General features: G+C 35.3%; 1 protein-coding gene across 16 annotated transcripts in view; it reads right to left on the bottom strand.

Moving 5' to 3' along the window:
* The window catches only part of AKAP9 (A-kinase anchoring protein 9), a 199,005-nt gene that overhangs the window by 49,784 nt on the left and 124,103 nt on the right, over positions 1-25,118 (bottom strand). For 11 of the 16 annotated variants that reach the window (XM_064575277.1, XM_064575283.1, XM_054505298.2 and 8 more), the window contains 4 exons: positions 24,203-24,343; positions 23,623-23,729; positions 20,854-21,059; positions 13,434-13,666 (listed from right to left, as the gene is read on the bottom strand). In XM_064575277.1, the coding sequence (XP_064431347.1) occupies positions 13,434-13,666; positions 20,854-21,059; positions 23,623-23,729; positions 24,203-24,343 (687 nt within the window). Of the gene's footprint in view, positions 1-1,145; positions 1,732-13,433; positions 13,667-20,853; positions 21,060-23,622; positions 23,730-24,202; positions 24,344-25,118 lie in introns of those variants that run through there. The other 5 variants (XM_064575278.1, XM_054505300.2, XM_045864743.3 and 2 more) reach the window with 3 other exon arrangements.

Here is a 25,118-nt window from a genome sequence, read left to right on the forward strand (position 1 = left end):
ATTTAAATATGTACCATAAAACCAGAAGAAATAACTTCAGTTTTACAAAACAAAACTAAAAAGTTAGAAGAATCAAATTAGTAAAGCTAGCAAACAAATTTCATTTATTATAGCAAATGGCGCTCATACTTTACTGGAATAAAGAGATTCCCTTCAAATGTTCATCTAAATACTCTATACTTTAAAAAGCCTCTTCTAACCCGCTTTGATTTATTCCTAATACGTATAATACCTAATACCTAACAATATGAAATATATAAAAATTTCATATTCAGTATTTCTAAGTAAGTTAAGAAAATTATTACATTAAAAGTAAGTATAAAACATCAATAAACTGTCACTTTAATATAAAAGTTTCAGAGGAGGTAACAAAACTATTCTGAAAACCATCTGGCCTGTTAAATATTAGCTAGTGTATTACAATTAAAGCCATGAAAGTCATAAAAAGTGCTGAATAACTTGTAGTTATACTGAATAACTTGTAGTGAATCATTCAAAACATACTTACATGTTAAATAAACCTGAAATACTAACTATGCTAAATACCCTTAATTTCTGTAAAATACATTTCACATAAAAAGTAGAAAAGAGTATTTCCTCACTGGATCAGTAAGCATATTAAAAATAAGTTCCTTATGAGTTAACAAGAAAATTAAAATTAGAATCCATATTTTCTTTTTCCCTGTCTGGAACTATAGCCAATATACCATATGATTGTAAACATTTCCTAATTGGCTCAATGGACTTAGCTGTTTTAAGTACCACAATGCTCATTCCCTCAAATATAATCATTCCATTTTTACTCAGGATTGGAATCATAAACATATAAAAGCAAGATTGTTAAGGACAAGCAGGATCTTTTTAAACAGCTTGCCTGGCATGGAAAACTGTAATACTATCTCACTCTGCCTTCTGGAATCAAAAACATAGCCAAGTTGGGGCTCTTAGACCAAATTTAGCTCTTCAATATATCAGGATAAATAAGTAGTAACACATGAAACAATAACAAAACAAGATTCTATTCCATTTACCCTTACTAAGGACATCTAAAGTTCATTTCTCATTTATACAGGTTTTTTAACTACATGTCTAAAAAAGTGAAAGTATAAACTAAAAGTATAAGAAACCAAATTTTTTATACTTACTGAATAAGGAGGGGTAGGCAGTGAAATTTTAGAAATAAGCTTTAATATGTGCCCATTTCTTTTATGAATAAAATGAAAAATAGAAGTATTAATAATAACAGAGTTATTTTCATCCAAATGTTCACATAGAGGAAAAGGATGTGGTAAAGGCACACGAGATTCAACCTCATAAATGTCTTCATCTTGTTCTTCCAACCATGAGCCGCTGAGTTTGACAGTTGCCAAATAGGTACGGTAAGAATCCATGCTAGTAGATTCAGCTGCCAACTTCCCTCACTTGCTTTAACAGTTTTCCACTACATTAAAAGTTCTTATCTTAGTTTATCAAGATAGACCACAGCAGTATGCAAATTTCTTTTTAGTACTATCAAATAAGCATCAATTCATACAAATGAACAACAAAAGAAAAAACACACAGATCTATAAAAAAACTACATTTCTACCAGTCTTCATCAGAAACAAAACAAAAAACAAAGACAACAAAAATAAAAGCAGAAAAACTCCTTTTTAACTAGAATAATTAATTCTTTAAAGAATGGAAGAATGAAAATATAAATATCTAAGTAGCCGAGCCATAAAACTGCTTTCGGTATCAAATATATCTATGGAAATAAGTAAGCCTTCCAAACAGAACCTGGCAGGGAAGGTCAAGTTTGAAATCTCCATAGCAGCAGTCTTGAGAAATGTAGTTGCAACATTATTTCCCTTGTTCTTGCTGCTTCACTCAATTCAAAAGTAAAAGCTCTTCTGAACTGAGCTATTCAAATAGCCTCTCACCCTGAGCCAAAGGATTCTAGTCACTGTCCCTGGAGGAAAAGGTCAGAACAGAGGGTGTGGTTTCATGTCTTTACCTATAGGTACTGACAGGTGGAATGTGAATTAATACGCCCACAAAAAAGCCTGCCTAACAGGATCCAAGTTCCACGTCAGAGCTTTGAAAAGGGTATTTAGACAAGTTTATAATGTTTCTAAGATAAGCTAGTATTTTTCCATCCTACTAGAAAATTATTTTAATTTGAAAATGTGAAATCAAGTAGGTTTGAGTCCACATTACCAAAGAGTTCTTAAAGTGTATCAAATAATCATAATTATTTCTGGAAGACTTAGTATTTCCTTTTGATATTTCCTTAAATAATACTCATTCTTTTGAACAGTCACTAGAAGTAAATACAGATAGTTCAGTTATAACCTATTTCCCACAATGAATTGTTTTCAGAGTGAATGTTAAGGGGAAAAAAAAACGCTCTTTAAAAAGCTGCATTATATATAATATGTTTGGTAATTATATATCATTACTTAAGGTATCCTAGGAACTCTGACTAAAACTAAAAAGTGCAAGTTGCATATAATAATCTTCTGGTAGCTCCAGAAATGTTGGCAACAGTGAATAAACTAGACACTCAGAATTTTAAAAGATGAACAACTTACTTTTTAACAGCAAAAGATCCTCAAATAAATGAAAGAGCTTTCATTGTGGTGCCTTTTTTTGGTCCAGTAACTAAATATCCTAAACCCATAAAACTAAAACCTTTTATCTACTATGGAAAAACCCATACTAAGGCAAGCAGGTGATATCAACAAAAATCTGTTTTATAGCCACTTTCACTACACAAAATTGTTTAAAGGAGTCAACACTCAAAGCCTTCATAATAGGCTAATAATTAGGGAAGAGAAAATGCGATTTTCTACATAAAGCCCAGAATCTACAGGTAGATGCTTGGGGTGGAGGTGGGGGGGGGGGGGGACAGCTGCCTATTATAATTCTGGATTAGGCAATGACAAATTTCTGTTTATTGTGTTTATTTTATGTGAGCCCACCAGTTAGTCTATTAATAAGTCTGAATATCTGTACAAAATGGAGGCCTAACCCTATACTGGGTCAGCTAAATATGATTTTTCTGGATCTTTAGCAGATACAAAATCATCCATATCCTAGCTGCTCAGCTTTATGAACTGACAGGATCCATACTAACCATATCATATAGTTCTCAAAATACTCTTTCCTGGCTCCCTGTGGGAGTTACAGTTTATTTTGATAATCTAGTATCCAATTTCTCTTATTTGAAGCAAAAACAAAATTCTGAGAGTAAGAAGTATCTCTTTATAAAGAGAAACATTCAGGTCAAGGTAAGAATTAACTACAAAGAAAAGAAAAACCTAGGGAGGAGAAAAAGACTCAAAAAAGTAGTAGATTAAGATGATTTAGAATGAGGCAAACAGTCCTTATAAAGGACAACAGTATATTAACTGATGGCATATTATATTGATTCATGTTAAAAAAGGTGACCCTAAGTTAAAATAATCCAAATTATATTTTTCCCCCATTTTTGAAAGCATGTAAAACTTGTTTCCATCCATGTAAAACCAAAATCTATAGGAGTAGAGTATATCCACTTACAACTAGGAACATAAGTCAAGGTTAAGAAACTAACCACAAAGAAAAGAGAGTAAAATTAGGGAGAGTAAAAAGGACTCAAAATAGCAGTAAAGATGATTTAAGATAGGGGCAAAGATCTCCCCTGTAAGAGTATAGTAACTGATGGTATATTAATTGATGTTCAGACAGATTACATTAGAATAATTCAAATTGCATTCTATTTTTTTTTAATTTTAGAAAGCAGATAAAACTTTTTACAATCAAAAGCAGTTAAAGCAAAATGACTTCAATATTTAGGAGGATACCCTTTTAATTATCCAGACTAGCTCATTATTCCCAGGTTCCAGATAATAAAGATTTTAGTGCATATTTGAAGGCTATTAATTGGGGTATAAAGCTATGTTTCCCAAACTAAATAGGTTTACTTTAATCATACAATGTCAAGATATTTAATCTTTTCCACCCATAAACATTTCTCTCAAACTGACAAGTCCTGACCAATGCTTATTATATATAATAAGCACACTGGAGGAAATACCTAATGGCAAAATACATTTCAACACTTGGATTACAGTTATGCTTAAAACTTAACAATGACAAAATCTTAAACTACTGTTTCATCCTAAGGAAAAGTCTCCCTTTATGAGAAAATATAGAACATGCAGCTTAGGTTCCATTATTCTCAAAAATGATAATAAACTCATAAGAGTTGTCTATAATAATCATCATTCTGTGGGAGTAAGTTCCTCATTAATTTTTTCCAAGGCCTAAAGGTATCTCTTGATAGTACCTGTGAATTCTGGAAAACTAGTTGCTGAAAGACTACTCTCACGGAACAGAATGAATTCTTTTTCTACCTGATTCAAGAATCAAGAATCTGAAACCATACTCTCAAAGAGAGCTTTTCTGCAGAATCACAAAGAGACTACTGAATACAGACTATGTTAAAGAGATTGCCTTTCTAAGGGCTTGCAGGTAGTCTCTAAGCTCTTTTCCTCATATCATAATGAAAGCTCTCTCAACCAACAGGAAACTGCAGTAGGCTGAATATAAGCCTGATTTTTATGGTAGCCTGTCTGGGCAAATGATAAATACAATTCATCATAATAAGTGTATCATTACATGGATGTGGACATACTCTAGGGCAAATCACTTGTCAAATCAAATACATAAAGTAAAATGCTTCTTCAATAGATATTATGAAATCAGTCTATAAGAAGATACCCTGATACTTAGCAAAGAAAATGCCCACTAGTTCTTTTATTGAAGCATGATGTATCTATAGAACCTAAAGCAAACCAAACCTTAAAACTAAGTACAAGGCTTAATCATACATCTTCTACTAAAATCACACAACATATAAATCGACGTCATTAAAGAAAGAAAGAAACTTGAATATTTGACAATATTTACTTAGACTATGGAGACTTCAATGAAACTCCTCCTTCATCTCCAACATAAACCCACAATAACCTGCAATAATCTCTTTCTCCAATCTTAAACGAGGGAAGGTCTTTCTGATCCAAATGGCACACCTTCCACCTGTGTTCTGGATTCCATCTTAACCTACTCCAAGGACCTGGCCTCCAGAAAGCTCATCCATTCTGACCTACAATATTCAACTTCTCCACTGCTACTCAATGTACACTAGTCCAACCTTTAAAAAAACACCCTCCCCTTCTCAAGCTAGCGTTGTTTTCTTCATGGCTAGTAGGCATAAAATTTGCTGTCTCTATTTCTCCAACTCTCTGAATTTTGAATTTTCCTTTCCAATTTTATGACACTATTCTCATCAAGGTCACTCACATTGAAATAGTCAATGGACACTAAATCCTCAGCAGCTATGATTTTCCATAGTAACTGACAACTTTTAGAAAAATCACTCCTTATCTGGCTTTTATGACACTATTCTCTTGATTTTCCTCTTCTCATTCTCCACGTCTTCTGTAGACATACCTACCTTTATTCTTCTAAATGTCAGCATTCTACCAGCACAAAAAATAGCTCTGTACACACTCTAAAGACGATGGTTTCAAATGTCTTAAAGGGATAACAATTTCCAATCTAGTTCTACCAAAACTCGAGACTCTAGTGAATATCTTTCCTTGATAATGCCTCTATGCATTCTGAATTCAGATTACATAAAACTGAACTCATCACTCACTTCTTTTGCATCCCGTATCTCAGTAAATGAAATACACCAGCAACTCAGTCAATTGAGGATTTACGCTTGGTTTCCTTCCCTCTTCCTCATCCCCTGTATCTGATCAGTCATACCAATTTCTATCAAATTCAGCTTCCTGAAAGGTTTAAAATCACTTCCCCCCTGCCTTAACTTGATCTCTATCACTTTTTACCAGGAATATTCTAAGTGTCTCTTGTTTCCCTGCATTCAGTATCTCTCCTCACCATCTTCCTGCCCATCCATCTATCATACTACTGCCTGAGGGACGTAAAACACAAATTTGGTATTATTTTCTCATCAAAAATATTGCAAAGACTCTCCAAACTTTATAGCATAATACAGTTAAAACTCCTTAACTTAGCCTACATGGGACTTTGACATGTGACCACTGGCTATTCCTGTACTCTCACCTTCTATCAGTTTCCCACCTTCCATCCTATATGTTTATAACACAAAACTATCCACTGTCCTCATACACACCATGCTGGTTTACAGTAATACGCTATGCCTCTTGCCACGAATTTTCTTCTGGACCTACCTACCTAGTCTCTACTCGTCTTTTAAGTCTTTACCTCCTTTCCTCTCATTTTCTCTTGAATTACAGTTTCATCTCCATTCCTCCATCAAACTGCTCTTGTAAGGTTACCAGTGACACCCCAGATTTCAAAATCTATTCCTTAGTCTGTGGATAACATGAGCAGTCAGCAGTAATTGACAAGGTGATTCACTCACTTTCAAAGGACAGTAAAAGCAGCTTAATTAAGAGCACAGACTTTGAAGCCAAAGTACCTGCGTTTGAATTCTAATCCTACCACCTGACTTGTATATCTGGGCAAGTAACTCCTCTAACTGGTTTCTGTGCTTCTGCCCTAGACTCCTCCACCCCCTCAGTTTATTTTTTATTTATTTTTTAAAGATTTTATTTATTTATTTGACAGAGTGAGTGAGAAAGAGAGAGACAGAGCGAGCACGAGCAGGGGAAGAGGCGGAGGGAGGGAGAAGCAGACTCCCCGCTGAGCAGGGAGCCCGACATGGGGCTTGATCCTGGGACTCTGGGATCATGACGTGAGCCAAAGGCAGACGCTTAACCGAATGAGCCACCCAGGCGCCCCGCTGCCCTTCCCCCCATTTATTTTGAAAAGGTGGTCAAAACGATCTTTTGAAAAATGTAAGTTAGGTCAGTTACTCAAAAATCTCTAATGATCCTAAGCTTGAAACAATCTGTATGTCCTCTAAATAAACTGTGCTACATCCATATGATAAAATACTCCTCAGCTATAAAAAGGAACAAACTTTTAATACATGCAAAAAAAAAAAAGATAAATCTTACATGTACTTTAGGACAATGAAGCCAGACCCCGAAGAATACATAATGTGTCATTTCATTTACAACAGTCTGGTAGAGGCAGAATTATAAGGATGGGGGATGGAAAGCAACCAGTGGTTGCCAAAGGCAGGAGGGCTGACAACAAAAGACAGCAGCAGGGTATCTTGGGGGATGGAACAATCCTGTGTCATGTTTGTGGTGGTATATATACACCACCCATCTGTCACAACCAAAAGAACTACCCATACAAAGAGTGAAATTTACCATCTGCGAGTTTTTAGAAAAGGGGGAAACTCAAGATGGAATAAAAACTGTAACAAATGATTGTAACTATATTAAAAGTGAATAACAAAACCACATTAAAGAGGGTGAGGGAGAAGAGTTAACCTACCATACTTTGAAAAACAGTATTTTTGACTGTATAACGCTAAAGACAGAAAGTACTGTACATAAATACTGTACTCTAATAAATTTGTTCTTCACAGGGATATAGGCTAGCAACTTGAAGTTATTTTATGCGTTTTTAGGGCTAAACAAATAAGTAAAAATATGCAGATAATGAGAGCCTGGTTTCTCACTGATGGAGAACAAAGTTACAAAGGAAAGGGGGGAAGGGTAGAATGAATGTTGTGGTACTGGATCAGAATTAGATGTAACGCATGAACTCATGTTTTTACTATCTATACATAGAGATACACAAATAAATGTATGTATTTATAGATATCCCGTATATTTTTAAACTGTCTACTAAGAGGACCTACAAGTCATGACACTTCAGTAACAAAGAGCTCATACAGCATCCAGATCTTGGTTTCTAAATATCATTATCTAATAAGAGGACCCTAATTTCCTTGGAGCAGTGGTAGATTTTAGAGCTGGGGCAGGAATAACGTAAGATGGGTCTGGAGCCTCTGATAGTGCAAATGCTCAAAAAAGTAAGCACTTCAAAAAGGCGCAAGAGCCAACCTGAAAGAGTTCACAATGCCAAAGCTGAAACAAAACCAATTACTGTAGTATTGGAATATAATCCGTTGAAAAACATAAATAGCTATGAGTCTGTACAGATCCTGATTACAAATGAGAGTGAAGAAATAGCTCTTTCAGAGTAATTATAATAGATGAAGGAATGAGGAAAATAGAAAATCACCATCAGAATACCATGGTAATAATTGTACAGGCAAGATCTACCAATGAATGATAAAACTAGTGGGTGAAAGTTTAAGGAGAAACAAGATATTTGCATAATCTCAAAGTACCTCCTTCAAGAAATTTATTAATTATAATGGGAAAAAAAGTAATAGTACAGTGGAGAAATCCAGCAGATACCACAAGAAATCAAGATTAACATTGCCAGTAATAAGACATATGGACATCATGTGCCCTCTGATATGATACACTGAGAAGGGCACATCACTTTTGTGGTATTCTTGTCAAAAACACATAAGCTTCCTGTAATCATGAAAAAATATCAGACAAATCCAAATGGTGGGGCACTCTATAAAATAACTAGCCACTCCTTTTCAAGTGTCAAGGTCATAAAAGACAAAGACTCAGGTACTAAATGAAGAGGAGAAGAGAGCTGACAAAAACATGACAACTAAAGGCAACATGGGACCCTAGAACAGGAAAAGGACCTTAGTGGGAAAAAATGGTGAAATCCAAAGGGTCTGTACTTCAGTTTATAGTATTGTAACAGTTTTACTTTCCAAGTTTTGATAATTATAATACGATTATGCAAGCTGTTAACATTAGGGGAAGTTGAGTGAAACTCTGGACTATTTTACAACTTTTCTCTAAAATTATTTCAAAATAAAAAGTTAAAAAGTTGTACACAATGGCTCCATTTCTCATTAGGAATTAAATCCCAAGTTCTATGTGATCTGGTTTCCAGGTAGCACTTTGACCTCATCTCCCACTTTCCTCACTCTCCTTGCTCCAGCCACACTGGCCTCTTTCTCAGCCACACAAAGAACAAGCACTCAACCACCTCAGGGCCTTCACACTTGTTAGTCCTTTGTCTAAAACATTCTTCCCCTACTTACTTATATGACTGTCTCTCCTAATCTTCCTCAAGAAATATGCTTGAATATTACTTCATCAGAGGGGTCTTCCTTGATTTTCCTATAAACATGTCCCCTTCCCCCATTATGCTCTATCTCCATTTCATTTTTCTTCCCAGCAGATAATCACCACCTGACATACTGTATGTTTACATATTGTTGGTCTCTACAAGAGCAAGGATTTTGTCTATTTTGTTCAATGCTGTACTTCTGGTATGTAAAATAGCAATTATTATATAGTAGGTGCTCAATAAATATGATGAATGAATGATTCATCTCAAGCATCAAGTCTTCCAATAAGCTTTACTTGGGCCCACCTGACTCCAAAGTATGAGATGCTACTCTCTTTCCTAGTCTCAGGGTATGCTGTGCAGAGCTACTTAGCTGAACTTCTCTGTCACTGCAAGCACAAATAGACTATAGCAGTGTCTCTCAGTTCTGTTCTAGTTTTTGTAACAAGTGAAAAAAAAATCAAGGTAAAAGAGAACTATACCATTATGAAGAACCAAATAATGACACATTAAAATAAAAATGGAATATAAGTTATTTCACAGAGGTGATTACACATTGTTTTGTATCAATCTAATGAACTGTTAAAGATATTTATCATGTTCAAGATAATTTTAGTTATTAATGAGAATATTCTGAAGCAGTCAATGGCTTTAAACATCTATCCATGGAAGAGTAGTAGGTGAACTAAATTTGGATTAAAAGAAAGTTTTACAGACTCCTATTCTCGTTACTTTAAAAATACAATTCACCTAAGATATACCTGATTTTTATACCAAAAGGCAACAACCACTTTAACCTTTTATCCAAGATATTGGTAGAACACTTCAAAATTCAGCTAGAATAATGTGAACATGTACTAATAATCTCTAGATGAGTGGTTCTCAAACTTCAGTGTGTACCAGAATCACCTAAGGAACCCGTTTAAACCCAGGTTGCTGGGCTCCATCATTCAGTAGGTCTGGGGTGGGGAGTGAGAATTTAAATTTACAAGTCCTCAGTGATGCTGATGCTGCTGGTTTAGAGACTGCAGTATGAAAACTGTTTAGTGCTCTAGGCAAAGTTTTTGTGACCTGTTCTTTGATACTTAAAATACAGTAAAAGCTAAATAACATATTGCTATATTAGTATTTAACAAATTGAGAATAATTTGGAAAATGCCATGGTCAGGCTCCTGTTGTACCTCAAAACCTGGTCACACAAGCAGATGTGATGAGGTGTGATCTTGGCCTGGGGAAAATGAGTGTTTCAGGTGGATTCCACACACTTATCTGTTGGCAGTATTAATGGATTTTGGGGGAAGTTTCTCTATAGTAGCCTACAGGAATAAGTCAAACCATGGATCACTTCTGATTTATTTACCATTTTCCATGGTGCTTGTCAGAAGACAAATATTATACAGTTGACCCTTGAACAATGCAGGGGTTGGGGTGCTGACCCCATGCACAGTCAAAAATCCACAGAACTGGGCGCCTGGGTGGCTCAGTAGTTAAGCGTCTGCCTTCGGCTCAGGTCATGATCCCAGGGTCCTGGGATCGAGCCCCACATCGAGCTCCCTGCTCGGCAGGAAGCCTGCTTCTCCCTCTCCCACTCTCCCTGCTTGTGTTCCTGCTCTTGCTATCTCTCTCTCTGTCAAATAAATCAATAAAATCTTTAAAAAAAAAAAAAATCCACAGAACTTTTGACTCTCCCAAAACTTAACTACTAATAGCCTACTGTTGACCAGAAGCCTGATGCCATAACAGTCGATTAACACATATTTTATATGTTATATGGATTACGTATTATATACTGTATTCTTACAATAAAGTAAGCTAAAACAAGAAAATGGCATTAAGAAAATCATAAAGAGAAAATGCATTTACAGTACTGTACTGTATATATTGAAAAACATCTGCATATAAATGGAGCGGCATACTTTAGTTGTACTGTTCAAAGGTCAACTACACTGCATTAACTAGACTGTAACTTAACGATGGTATCAAGTAGCAGCAAACAGTATTAACAGCGTTCAAGATCCAGATCAAAGTATTTAATAGTGGCTAAGAAAGGAAAAATACTACTAGTTTTTTCATGGTAGGAAAGAGTACAAATCACAGAAATTAAATACTAATGTAGCTGAAATAAGCAAAAAAAAAAAAAAAAGGCAGGATTATGTTGAGACTCCATACAGAATTATTTACACTACTTTCATAGAATAAAAGGGATAACTAGGATGCATATGCATTCAAACTTTAAAAGTGCTGAAAAGCAACAGCTGAAAATGCCTGAATTGGCCCAGCTCACTCAGTAGAGTAGCATACTGTTAAAGTGGCTTATGTGTAAGCATTCTAAAAGAAAGCCAATCCAGGGCTTATGTTAATTAGAAAAGTAAAAACTTGAAAAAATAGCAAATCTTATAGAAAAATATGTGTTTTCTTATAATAGCTATGGAATTTCATATTATGACATAGCATTCATAGTTGCAATGTTTGAGCTTAAGCTGTCTACCTGAGGCTGAAGAAAAATATGGTAAACATTAAAGTTCTTTGATCCAAGAGTATAATGTCTTAAATTAATAACGCAAATGAAGCTGGTTTTTATTGCTGCCTTTCCTACCAGCACTTAGGATGTTGGCAATGAAAAATAACTCACTGTGGTTTTAGCAAAAGATGAGACTACTATTATTATTTGTGTAGTTATCCTTTCTATTGTGTATTAGTAAATACACAAAGATGTGAGTTTTCAAAAATACTGTACTTCTTTTAGTTCTTTACAACGCTCAAGGAAATCTTTAAGTAACTGAAGCAAAAGCCTTTCAATCATTTTGCACCTGCTGTAAAAGAAAGCTTCAGAGAAATAAGAATTGCCCAAAGACAGCACTTTATCTATGAAAACATTTCTGAAACATATTTAACTGAATATGAATACCTTAGTTTGGCTAGTCAATCAAGGTACAATTCAGAAAATTAACAGTAGGTATATTGTGATATATTCTGCTGGCCAGATAGTGAATTATTGCAATGTGTGGTAATGTGCTCTTAAAGATACAGTCCCCACTCTAGCACAGAAGAGAATTTAAACTGTCTCCCTACAAGGAAGAATGAACCTGGGGAAAACTCGTTGTCTGAAGACTATCCAGAAGACAAATATTTCACTGGACATATATGCTGTTTTGATAATGCCGTCTATGTTAAATGCCAATAGCAAGTTGCCAAGAGGAAAAAAAAATGGATTGATAATGAAAAATTAACTTAATAGTAGGTGGTTAACAAGTGATTTCAAGGGTCACTAACCAAGAGAGGACTCAATCACTAACTTAACCTAAAAGTAATTGAATTTGGCATTAAAACACAAAATATATAACAGTATTTGTCAAATATGGTAAATCCAATAGTCACTGCTATTGCAAAAAGATTCCATAACAGAATAATTTCTTAGAGGAAAAAAAGTAGCATCAATGAAAGCCAGACATTAGAAATAACAAGACATCAAAGACACTCTTTCAACTTCTCAACTTCTGTCTGAAATACAGATGGATTTAGGATACTGTGAATAAAGGTATCAATGAAAATGTTAATAATATTGGCCCTGTAACTGATGACAATGGAGTACTCACTTGATTAACATACAGCTATGATTCTACAGTTGTTTTAAACATTTTTAAAATAAATAAGTGAATTTGCTTCATTTTAAAGCAACAATTATTTAAATTCTACATACAGTAACTTAAGAGACATTTACCATACTAGTGTAAAAATGTTAGAGACAGAGAAAATTGCATTTTAGGTTATAAATGATTATACCCCTTTAAAATTTCTATAAAAACAGTACTTCGATGTAGAAAGTATCCCTCATCTAACCCTACCAAGAGAGAGTAAAGTGAGGTAATCTATTAACATTCATGAAAAGGATGTTTTCTGTGAAGGACTGTAGGTTTGATTTGTTATCATATTACAATAGCAGTGTGTTAGGACATACTAGAGCATATGGTTTAAGATATTCCTTGTATTATTCCTTCAAATAAATAACATATATTATAACGGAATATTTCAGTCAATGATAAAGTTAAAATCTCTTTTGATATAAAAAAAAAGTAATGTGTAAGAGTCTAGGAAATTTTAAAATTAAAACACTGAATTTTAGAACCTGAAGAGTCCGTCAAGACATTAACACTTACCACCTGAAAAGAAACCTGTTGATATCAGTATTGGTTGTTACAAATCCAACCATTTATAAAGAGGAACATGACTAAATTTCTGTGAGACAATAGAGAGAAAACACTTAGTTGTTCACTGGCTTAAAAGAAAACCTACAAATGTAGTACAGATTAGCAACATAAGGAGGTTACCTGACTGCTGGTTTCACTTATAGCTTCTAAGAGTTTCTCAACTGCTGCTTGTAGTCGAGAGCTGATACTCAGCATAAGTTCTTCATTTTCAGGGTCTATTTCAGTTCCAGCAAAACCACTCCTCACAAGCCGTTCTGAGAGATCTGTCCCTTCTTCAGTTACTTTTGACCACATACTACTGTCTTTTCTTGGCATATCACTTCCAGAATAAGAGGGTATAGATTCATCTGTAACTGGAATAACAGTATTTTATTTTTTTTATTTTTTTTATTTTTTTTTAAAGATTTTATTTATTCATTTGAGAGAGAATGAGATAGAGAGAGAGCATGAGAGGGGGGAGGGTCAGAGGGAGAAGCAGACTCCCTGCCGAGCAGGGAGCCCGATGCGGGACTCAATCCTGGGACTCCAGGATCATGACCTGAGCCGAAGGCAGTCGCCCAACCAACTGAGCCACCCAGGCGCCCTGGAATAACAGTATTTTAAAGGCATAAATCTATTATAATAATAGTTACAGTAAAAAAAAGTTACAAAATAAAATCAGTTAAAAGCTGAAATCATTGAACTACAGGTCTTTTGTTAAGGCCTTTTAATAACAACACTGCAATATAACAAATAGGGAAATACAGAATGTAATATTATTTGATAACCAAGCAGGCAGAATGAGAAGGATAATGCTGTGCTAAGAGGGCTTTGCAGAAATTAATACTTGGGTTATTCAGTAATTTTTCTTTGACAAAAACCTTTTTTTTTTTTTTTTTTAAGATTTACTTATTTATTTTAGAGAGAGAGCAAGAGCACACGCACATGCACACAAAGGAGGAAGGGGCAAGGGGAGAGAGGGAGAAAATCTCAAGCAGACTCCCTGCTGAGTGCGGAGCCCTATGCAGGGCTCAATCTCATGACCCGAGCCGAAATCAAGAGTCGGACGCCGAACCAACTGAGAAACCCAGGCACCCCTCTTTGATAAAAACTTTTAAAACAACTTCCAACAGATATTTACTAAGTGCCCACCGTGCAGGATTTACTAAGTAATAGAGACACATAAGTGGTGGGATCTGGTTCCTATGCTCAAGTACTGTATAATGAGAAAATAAATACATCAATGATATGAAAAGAAAAACACTGTGCAATGGGATATTCCAGGTATATGGAAGGATAGAAGAAGTGCTAGATTTTGTCTAGAACAGATCCTCTGATTTTTTTTAAAAGAGTTATTTATTTGGGAGAGAGAGAGAGAGGGCAAGCAAGCAAGCAGGGGGAAGGACAGGTGGGGGAGGGAATCCTTAGACAGGCTCCCTGCTGAGCATGGAGCCCAACGCGGGGCTTGATCCCAGGACCTCAAGATTATGACCTGAGCTGAAACCAAGAGTTGGGAGTCGAATGCTTAACTGACTGAGCCCCCCAGGCGCTCCACAGATCCTCTGATTTCTGAGCACTATACTGGGTAGCATCACAAGCTCAGGCCAGACAGTAAAAGGGACTAAGACCATTTTGCAGCCTGAAATTTTGTAAGAGGTATATTACAAAGAGGTTAATAGACTGATGAGCAGTACTAATTTAACTATGAATGTATGTATCCACACTATTCTGATTTTTTATTTAAAAAAAAACTGAGTTTACATGAGCAGAGAATAAGCTTTGGAAGTGTTTTCTCTAAACTGAAATAAAAGCATAGCTTATTTATTGCTGTCATGGAATACGGTATTCATCTGTGGCAGCATACTACAACCCAACAATGAAATATCCTGAAGAGGAATGACCTATGCTTTTATTACATGTAGTGCTTATTTCTTATCAGTAACTTATCAGAAAGTGAACAAATTAACAGCAAACTTTAATTTCCAAAGAACTCAGAATATTCATTTTGAGGGGCGCCCGGGTGGCTCAGTCATTAAGCATCTGCCTTCGGCTCAGGTCATGATCCCAGGGTCCTGGGATTGAGCCCCACGTCCGGCTCCCTGCTCCGCAGGAAGCCTGCTTCTCCCTCTCCCACTCCCGCTGCTTGTGTTCCCTCTCTCGCTGTGACTCTCTCTGTCAAATAAATAAAATCTTTAAAACAAAAAAAAAGGATATTCATTTTGATCTAGTCATCCAGGAGAAGAGGAGCTATTTATTAAAATGTCTAGCTAAGCTAAAGTAGCTGGTGCCATGTATTTCTCTCAATCTCATGTATTAACAATATCAGGTAAAGATCTGAATGCAGCACATTCAATATTCACTGAGTACCTCCTCTGTACAAGTCACGGCTAGAGAATCCAAAACTGCATTCCAGTTGCAGTAAGTTACTGCAACTGGAATGCAGTTTTTATTACTGCAGCTGTTATTAGTGTAACAGCTAATACAATTTTCACTTTGTATTTTTATTCTCAACACTTAAAAACAGACAGCAACCAGACTAATATTTACTTATATTATTCCATGTATTCAAAACTGAATGTCTTGGTAATAGGGATTAATACTTCGTAAGTATTCATGAGTTCAAAAGGATCTTGGAATTCAAAATGAATTCATATCAAGTATAATACAATGTATATATTACAAAGTTACTAAACAAAATGAATGTAGTCTAGAAAATAAATATTTTTGAAGAAGCTATGGAAGAAATACTAACTTTATAATTGGTGTTTAAACTAAAAATATATGTTATATAGCATCTTTAAAATTAAATGCATTCTAGTGACCTTTTCTTTCTAATAAATACAGACAATTTGACAAACCTGAGGAAAGAGAATAGTTTGATACAATGCGGAGCCAAGGCTTTACGGGGTGAAAGTATGTGGAGAAGTTAGGATGGGGTGGGAGGAGAGCTAAAAGAAGGTAGCTGGAGCTAAAAGAAAGTAGCTGGAAAGGAGGCTGTGAATGGTTTTAACTTTTATAGGAACCTTGGGGTTTTGCTATAAATAATGGGTAGTAAATGATTTTTTGAACAGGAAGATATAAAATCTAGGAATCAGGAAATAAACTGCAGCAATGCAGAAAAAGGGCTGAAGAAGAGACAGGTTAGAAGACTATTTCAATCCAGGCACCTGGGTGGCTCAATCGGTTAAGTGTCTGCCTTCGGCTCAGGTCATGATCCCAGGGTACTGGGATCGAGCCCCGTGTCAGGCTCCCTGCTCAGCAGGGAGTCTGCTTCTCCCTCTCCATCTGTGAGCTCTCTCTCAAATAAATAAATAAATCTTAAAAAAAAAAAAAAAAGAAGAGTATTTCAATAGCCTAGGTGAGAAGTGTTGAAAGGTGGCGGGCTGGGGACAGGTCGGAGAAGACTAAATATATAAGACAAGGGAGAAAGAAAGTAGTAAAAGATGACTCTGGGGTTTAAGCATAAATCATTCTTAGGTGACAGAAGAGTGATTAAGAGAAATACTTTAAAAATCAGGAGAAAGTGTATAGAGCAGGCATGAAAAATGAAGTTGGAAGTGTTAATGGACTAGGTAGAGAAGATGAGTCAACTCTTAGAAATTTCGGTCTGCAGTGCCTTAGAAGTCATTTGTATTAAGGTGAGAGTCGAAATCCTGAAAGTGGATACATTTATTTTATGAGCAGTAAACAATTGCTTTCCTGTTTCAGGAGAGAAGGAGGACAAACATAGTTGGCGCCTCCATAATATAAACTAACAAAAGAACCTGTGTGGAAAAAAAAGTCACAGAAAGACAGAAGATGTTCCAGGAGACAAGAGAACATTTCATAAAAGGCAGAGATGTCAGTAATGTTATTTGTTTAGACACTCAAACAGGACAAGGACTGAGAAGATGCTATCGGATTTGACAACTGGGAAGTCACTGTTGTCCAGAGAGAACAGCTGTGGTACTGTAGGAAGAGAAACCAAAGCTGGTAAAAGTAGGAGTTGGTCTAATCTCTCATTGAGTTGGTCAAGGTTTACCTTGAGTGAGGAGCAAAGTTAAGAAAAATGAACACACTTCCCCCGCCCCCCCATATTATGAAGATATCAACATGCTTTGGGGAAAAAAGAAATCAATGCTGAGGGAAAAGAATTAAAGATACTGTATATTGCGTGAGAACAAATCTCAAGCACAAACTACGAAAGATACATAAAACAAAATGGCTTATAAAAAGCCACTGAAATTTTTTCAAATGTTAATGAAAAAATATATATTAAAGTATCTAGAAAAGGTGAAGATGTCAACTAGCTTAATGTATCTTATTGGTAACATTTTGAAGATACAAACAAAAATAATGTGAATACGTTCCAATGAAGAAATAGAACTTCTATTGTTGCTTATTCCAATGAAATAAAAGAATGAAAAAGACATCAAGGTTACACTGTATTTATAATAACTAGTCTTTGGGGAAAAAACCAGACAAAAACATAAATTGGCAGGGCAATTTCATAAAATGCCAACAGAAATCTCGGAATTGTCAGTTTGGTGAAGAGACTCATGATTTCACATTGGTGAAGCACTCAGATATGTGTCTTAAACACAGCAGATGATGGTTATTCAAAAGTCCTTTAGTCATTTACTTTATGGATTTATACCATGTTCATTCCTTATCTTCCCAGATTAAGCAGGGTAGGTGATTCGACAGAGCATTCCCTAGCCCAATGGCCTTCTGATCTCTAAAGCTCCAAATGGAAACCACTGACTACTTTGCTTCTTATACCTGACAGATGAGTAAAGTGAACTGAAGCCCTGGGAGACTGATCTGCCCAGAGTTGCAGAGAGCTAGAGTAAGAATCAAGAGCCTGGTTAGATTACTAACCCAGCATTCTTTCTATCACATCACACTACTCCAAAAGGACACTGCAGCAGATGAGATTCAGTGCTTGGTCATTGGGGAAAATGAGGAGGGACTAAATGAGATAGAGTGGTCAAGGAGGACCTCTCTGAGGAAGCAGCATTAAAGAGTATTCTAGGAAATAACTACTGTTGGCTATAGACATTTGGCCTTTATCCTAGAAACAATAGGAATATTTAAGATATGCAGTCATTGAGGAGATTGGAAGGTTGGGCTGATGGTCCTAAAGGCAGTTTCCCAGGAGGTATTCACATACTTTAGTTTCCCCTGAAAGTGGAAGGCTTCCCAAGGGGGTCAGTCTAGCAAGAAGCACACTATTGTCAATGGTTAAGTTCGATGTCACCTTCCTTTAGGATTTAAAAAATGTATTAACTTTATTGATTTTCCTATTACAAAAGTAACAGAGGTAAGCATTCTACCACTGAGCCATCACAGTGCAGGCCTCAAAGAACTTTTCTTTCAACATATCCTAGGAGATCTCATTGTTATGAACTACTTTATCTTAGATTTTATTTATTTATTTGAGAGAGAGAGAGAATGAGAGAGAACACATGAGAGGGGGGAGGGTCAGAGGGAGAAGCAGATTCCCCGCCGAGCAGGGAGCCCGATGTGGGACTCGATCCAGGGACTCCAGGATCATGACCTGAGCCGAAGGCAGCCGCCCAACCAACTGAGCCACCCAGGCGCCCTGAACTACTTTAATATTCACTCAAGTTCAACATAATTTCACACTGGCTCAAAATCTCCCTTTAGTTTCATAAACGAGGTTATTCTTATGAGGAGGCACACATTAGCAAATCAATTATTTACTTTAGAGAGTTAACAAATCCACACATGCATAAAATCTAAACAAGTTTGGACTTGAAAGCTGAAAATAGATCACAAGTACTACTACCGACAATAAAAAGTCATATATAAAAACTGAAAAGCAAATGTTTCATAATCAGAATAAGACTGAACTTTTTCTGTCATATTAAATAAGACATAAAAGAAATATTTCAAAAGTTCCTTTAGTTTTTACAATAAGGCTCCATGAAAAAATATGAAGGAACATCAGAAAAAATTCTTATAAATGGAGCAGTGTCAATTTTTTTTAAGCCAATATATTCTTCAAAGTTTATCAGAAAATTCAGTTTTAAATGATAAATTCTATTAATTCAGTATTTCCTCCAAGATACAAAATGTGTATCTAGGTGTCCCCAAATGGTATTAGTGGTCATCCTAATTAGTTTGATAAACACTTCTACAATAAGACCAAGAAAGTATTACTTAATTCTTTTCTATACATCAAGATCTGTATGTAGAAATAAAATAGCCCTTGATTGAGAGCTTAACAGAGAGTGAAGTTAATTTGACAAAATACTTCTATAAAGTTTGAAAAGATGAATTTGAAAGTTTAAAAATTCAGTTATTTTTTCAGCTCTTATTTTATTAAAAGGGTTTTTTTTTCTCCAAAAACTTTTTAAGATTTATTTACTCATTTTAGAGGGAGAGAGAGAGAGAGCACAAGTGGGAGGGGCAGAGGGAGAGGGAGAGAGAAACTCAAAGCAGACTCCATGCTAAGGGTGGAGCTTAATGCAAGGCTCGATCTCATGACCCTAAGATCACAACCTGAGCCAAAACCAAGAGTTGGATGCTCAACCGACTGCACCACCCAGGCACCCCAAGAGGTTTTTAAAATTATCTTTGTACTTAACTGAGGGAGTTTTACTTACAATTCCAAATCAAGCTTTTCTCTGCACTTGGAAACAGACTACTGGCCAACTTGCAATTAGGTAAACCTTCTGTAAGTGGGATAATTTCTTCTCATTTCTCCACTTGAAACTTAAACAGAATGCTCTCAAACACTGCAAATATTGGCATTTTTAGAAGGTTGGCCTCTAACTGGAGAGAAATGCTTGGGTGTGGAATGGTAGTAAAGCAGGGACTTGATCTGTTGATCCAAGAGTCCAGACCCTATCTTTCTCCATCTGACAAACTTTCTCACCTTTTGATTGCCTGATTTCCTCATCAACAAGGAATTAAAAAACAAGAGGGTAGACGTCAGCAGCGTGAAAGCAAGAAATTCAAAGAAGAGCCCAGCCCACACAGCTGGAAGAAGAGAGAATTAGGAAGAGAGCTACGTCATGTCAGGATCTAACCTGTGGATCCACACATATTCTGTCATACTTCAAACCACTTTTCCGAAAGGAAGAAAGGAGCTAGCAGAGGATAGTCTAAAGATCAAGTCTTGGGTTTCTTATCAAGACTTTCTTCTAACCACCTCAACAGATATGTGAAACTGATGCTTGATTCTTAAAAGCTCTTTATTTCTAATCTTTAGGGTGATTTCAGGATGTTGCCAATACCTCATGGATACTGGTAAGTGTCCTGAGAAGTGATGTGGAATTTTTCTTTTATGGTGGAGAAATTAAACAGTCTCTGGTTTATATAGCAAAGTAGTTAAAACCCTGAGTATGTACAACAACAACTCCAAGATACCCACTTGCAACTGCTAAACAATAATGGTGTTTTGAGAATACTGGCTCCAAAGTATTTGTGTCTCAAGATTTTCTTGTTGGAAAAAACTTCAATATTGTCTCTTCTGTATTTTCAACACATAGCAAAACTGCCTTGAACTAAGAAAGATTTATTGACGATAATGATGATAGTCTCAAACTAGTACCTCCTGTGTGTTCCTCATGGATATTTGACTTTATAGGTGCCTCTGCTTCTGATCTCCAAATCAAGCTGGCAGATGACTGGACCTTACTAGATCTGTCTAGAATACCAAGAACATGGCGACCAATTGTTTCTTCAACAGCTGCTGTTGTCTTCACAACTTCTAAGAGAATCTTCAGAAGTCTGTTATTAGCTTTCTGGAGTGCAAACCTGTATAGATAAAGAAACATTTATTAAAATGCTTAATCTTTCTGAAGCAAACACTTAGCTTATGTCCCACAAAAAATCTGACTTGAAAAATATTATACGACCCTCTCTACTGAAATAATATGCAATCGCACTTAAAATGAAGTGCTTTTGTTTTTTATTTAAGAATTACATTATAAAATTTGTTTTCTTCTAAAAAGATTTTGGTCCATCAATAAACTATAACATTTTTTTACAAATGTGCAATACTTTACTGACCTTAAATAAATCCTATAAGTTTTAGGTTAGTAAAGTTTCTAACTTGGAAGAAAATCACATTTAATCTTTTTATGTGTCAAACAATATAACTTAAAAATTCCACCAGAAAAATGCATATTTCTACAACTTCCTGGTGATAATCTAGATAATTAAATTACAAAAACAGGCAGAGACCTATTTTTAAAAAGGTCTGTTGTGCAATATCACTATCTGCCAGCACCAGAGGGAATATCATAGGACATTCTTTATTATATCTGCTCCAGAGACAGAAATTGCTCAAGTTACATAAACCACATTCATTTCAGCCAGAAGGAACTTATTTTCAACCAAATGGAATTAATAGTGCATCTGTCTTTTTAAAAAGATGTCATTTTCATTTGCAAAAAAAAAAAACTAGAAAACAGTGCTAACCACCCACCTAAATATCTCAGCAAAAATAATCACTGTTAACATTTTAAGATCTATTTTTCTAGGCTTCCCCTCCACCTCATAAATATATACATTTTAAAAAACAAAAATGGAATTATCCAGAGCAAAGTTTTTGTAAGTTTTTTTTGTTTTTTGCTTAACACAAACATCTTTTCATGTCAAGAAATATACTCCCATAAATGCTGATTCAGAAGATTATCTGATTAATCTTCTGAATAACTATACAATTCTGTTGTCCTAATAGCTTAATTCAATAAGAGTACTATAGTGGCAAACTTTATATTTAATATAAAATAAGAGACTTTTATGGTAAAGGTCCTCCGCCTTAAGACACAGTTTGCTCTCTCAACTTCACACTGTGGGAGATCACCAACAATCAGGTTAAAGGATATCTGTTTTCACAGGCACATGACATAACTATTTTAAGACAAGGTAATAAACGGACAAGTTTTCCTTCAGTATTTGTCCAGTGAAAGAGAGAGTTCTATTTTTGTACCTAGATCAAGTTCTCTGCTTACATGAGACCAGGACATTAAAAATAAAACTCTAAGTAATTTAGTTAGTAGTAAGTCAGTTAAGGGTTTTATTTAATTTTTTCTTAGGTTTTGTTCAAGCCCCAAACACCTCAGGATTAGGATAATTTGAAAATATTTCTAGGGGCACCTGGGTGGCTCAGTCGTTAAGCGTCTGCCTTCGGCTCAGGTCATGATCCCAGGGTCCTGAGATCGAGCCCTGCATCAGGCTCCCTGCCTCGCAAGAAGCCTACTTCTCCCTCTCCCACTCCCCCTGCTTGTGTTCCCTCTCTCACCGTGTCTCTCTGTCAAATAAAAAAAATAAAATCTTTTAAAAAAATATTTATAAATAAGAGAAATGATTAAAATTAATACGATGGTAAAGAGAAATAAATATGAATACTCATTTATTAGCACTCACTGCAAAAATTCCTAAAAATTAAACACTACATAGTTTTAAAAATATACCAATTAGAGATAAATAATATAAAATAAACAAAATGTTTATTTTATATTGCCATGGTAACTCTAATTTTCATACACTGTCTTTCTTGTTTGAGTTCCATACTGACTGTGTTCCATACTGATGATCCAATGGGGAAGCCAAAATCTTAGGGGCCAAATTCCTCCATGCAAGCTGAGGAAGGAGGTTAGGAGGACACAGAGGGTTGACAGTCACAGAAATTGGAAAAGGAGGAAATTAAGTTAGTAGATATTAATTTAATTTAAAATTAAAGAAATTATTTTCATTTGAACAAAACAAATTTTAAAATATTCTGCTTACAGTCCTTAATATGGGGGTGAATTCTCATTTAATATTTTACATTTTTATATTAACATCTACAAAATCAAGTCAGGGGAAGTTTTGTTAACATCGGATCATTAATTTATTCCTCTATAAAAGTGGGATATGGATTAAAAGTTCTCATCTTATATGCAGTAAATGAATGAAAGAAGCTAACTAGACTATCACACTTCATTTTTTTTCTCATCACAAGCAAGGGGAATGCATGTCCATATACTGAAGAAATACACTCACAAGTGCAATTATGTTTTTTAGGATAAAAAATGACATATGAGCAGAATAAAATTAAGGTTCAATAATCAAATAATGCCTTATCATTTACTGAGATAAGTACATGATCAATATCCAAACAAAAATTACCTTACATAAAAAAGATTTTTATAAATTTGTCTATTTATCAAAAATTGACAGTTCCTTACATACACAGTAAAAAGGACAAATAAATGTACAAGATCAAAATAAGGACAAATAAAGTTTACCACATTGAAACAACTATTTAATTCCCTTTGTACCAAAAAAAAAAAAAAAAAAAAAAAAACACCACCAAACACATTCTGTATACCTTTCATTGGTCAGAATATCAGGAGGCACATCTTCAGGTTTTCTGTCTGACTCCTTTTCTTTAAAGGTCTGTTCTTCAATTTCCTCTTGGTTTTTATCTCCATTCTGCTTAAGTTTGTATAAAGGCAGAGAGGACAAAACAGAAAGAAAACCTGTCATCTTGGAAACAGCATGTCATTCTTCTATACTGTTATGAGGTGAAACAGAAATCTCTGCAGGCAAAAGAGATAATCTTTGAAATAGCATTTAACTACATTTTATCAAGGGATTAGCATTATCAAAAAAGATAAGGCAACCTAACGCAGAGATGAAAAGAACTTTAATGGGTTCTAGCTAATGCAGGCTCTAGTATGACATCAAGTTAGCTGGGCTGCTCCCTGGTGAAAGAGCTGGTGCTGCTATAGCAATGTCCTATGCAAATTACCTTACATAGAAGGACTCCACCTACCTTGCATGTAAACAATCACAAACACATTAAGCTCAACGCCTATAAAAAATACATTGGACACCAACAACAAAGACAAACAGAGCCTACTGCATTGTTGATCCACTGCTCCTAGGTGGGCCAAAGTCCATACTACCTGTGTCTGCGTACTGTTGTTGCGCAGCTCACAACACAGCTTCTCTCTTCCAGCTAGAGACAGCTGCTTTAGTGCTTCCAGCTCCTCTAAAAGCACCCTCTCTCTCTCTGAAACCAGGTTCTCATTATCTATTGAGGATCTCTAAATAAGAAAAAAGGTCATGAGAGAATATTGTTTGCGACAGAAGAAAAAAAAAAGCAGAGATAATTAGCGTATTTCTTTGAACCCCCTGGAACCAAGAGGCCCTTTCTACCTAGGAGTTACATCCCATGATTAGGGGTTAAAAGCATATATAAAGTTCAATGCAAAATATGAAACTTAAAAAAGCTAATTCCGGAATTGGTGAAGCTCAATTAATATTATTTTTATACGACAATTTTGCATTGAAAATTCAGAGGTTTGAATTCACAAAATGCAATGAAGAAAAGCAACATCAATTTTTCCAAATGATATGTTTTATGTTCAACTCTCAATTTTCCTATTATTCTATATTTGAAAGAACATATTTCAAGATTTCTTTTTTTAATCCAAGTTTTCAAAATAAATGGAATAAATTTGTTTTTATAGGAACGTCTATATAAATATCTCTTGCTTTTCTGTAATGATTTTGTGAGTCTATATACAGCAATTGATAAGAATCCAGCTCCCAAATACCAAGGAGTAAGGAAAGGGATAAGAATGTTACATAAATCTGCATTTCTCAAATCAAGAAGAGATGTTTCCCCGGAGGAAGTTCCAGAAACATACTACTTCAGATTCCCATTCATGATTAAAAAGATAGATTATAGATAGATAAAGGTAAACCTTGGAGATGCTAATTGGTGGACTCACAAAACTAGAAATGAATATGGGAAAAATGACTGTCAACTGCATCTCAGCACAAAGAATTTCCAAAACTGTCAAAGTGCTTTTGTTG

This window comes from Mirounga angustirostris, unplaced genomic scaffold (genome assembly GCF_029215605.1).
Source record: "Mirounga angustirostris isolate CCGP_5_RB_7025 unplaced genomic scaffold, mMirAng1.0.hap1 SCAF_12, whole genome shotgun sequence".
Taxonomy (NCBI): domain Eukaryota; kingdom Metazoa; phylum Chordata; class Mammalia; order Carnivora; family Phocidae; genus Mirounga; species Mirounga angustirostris.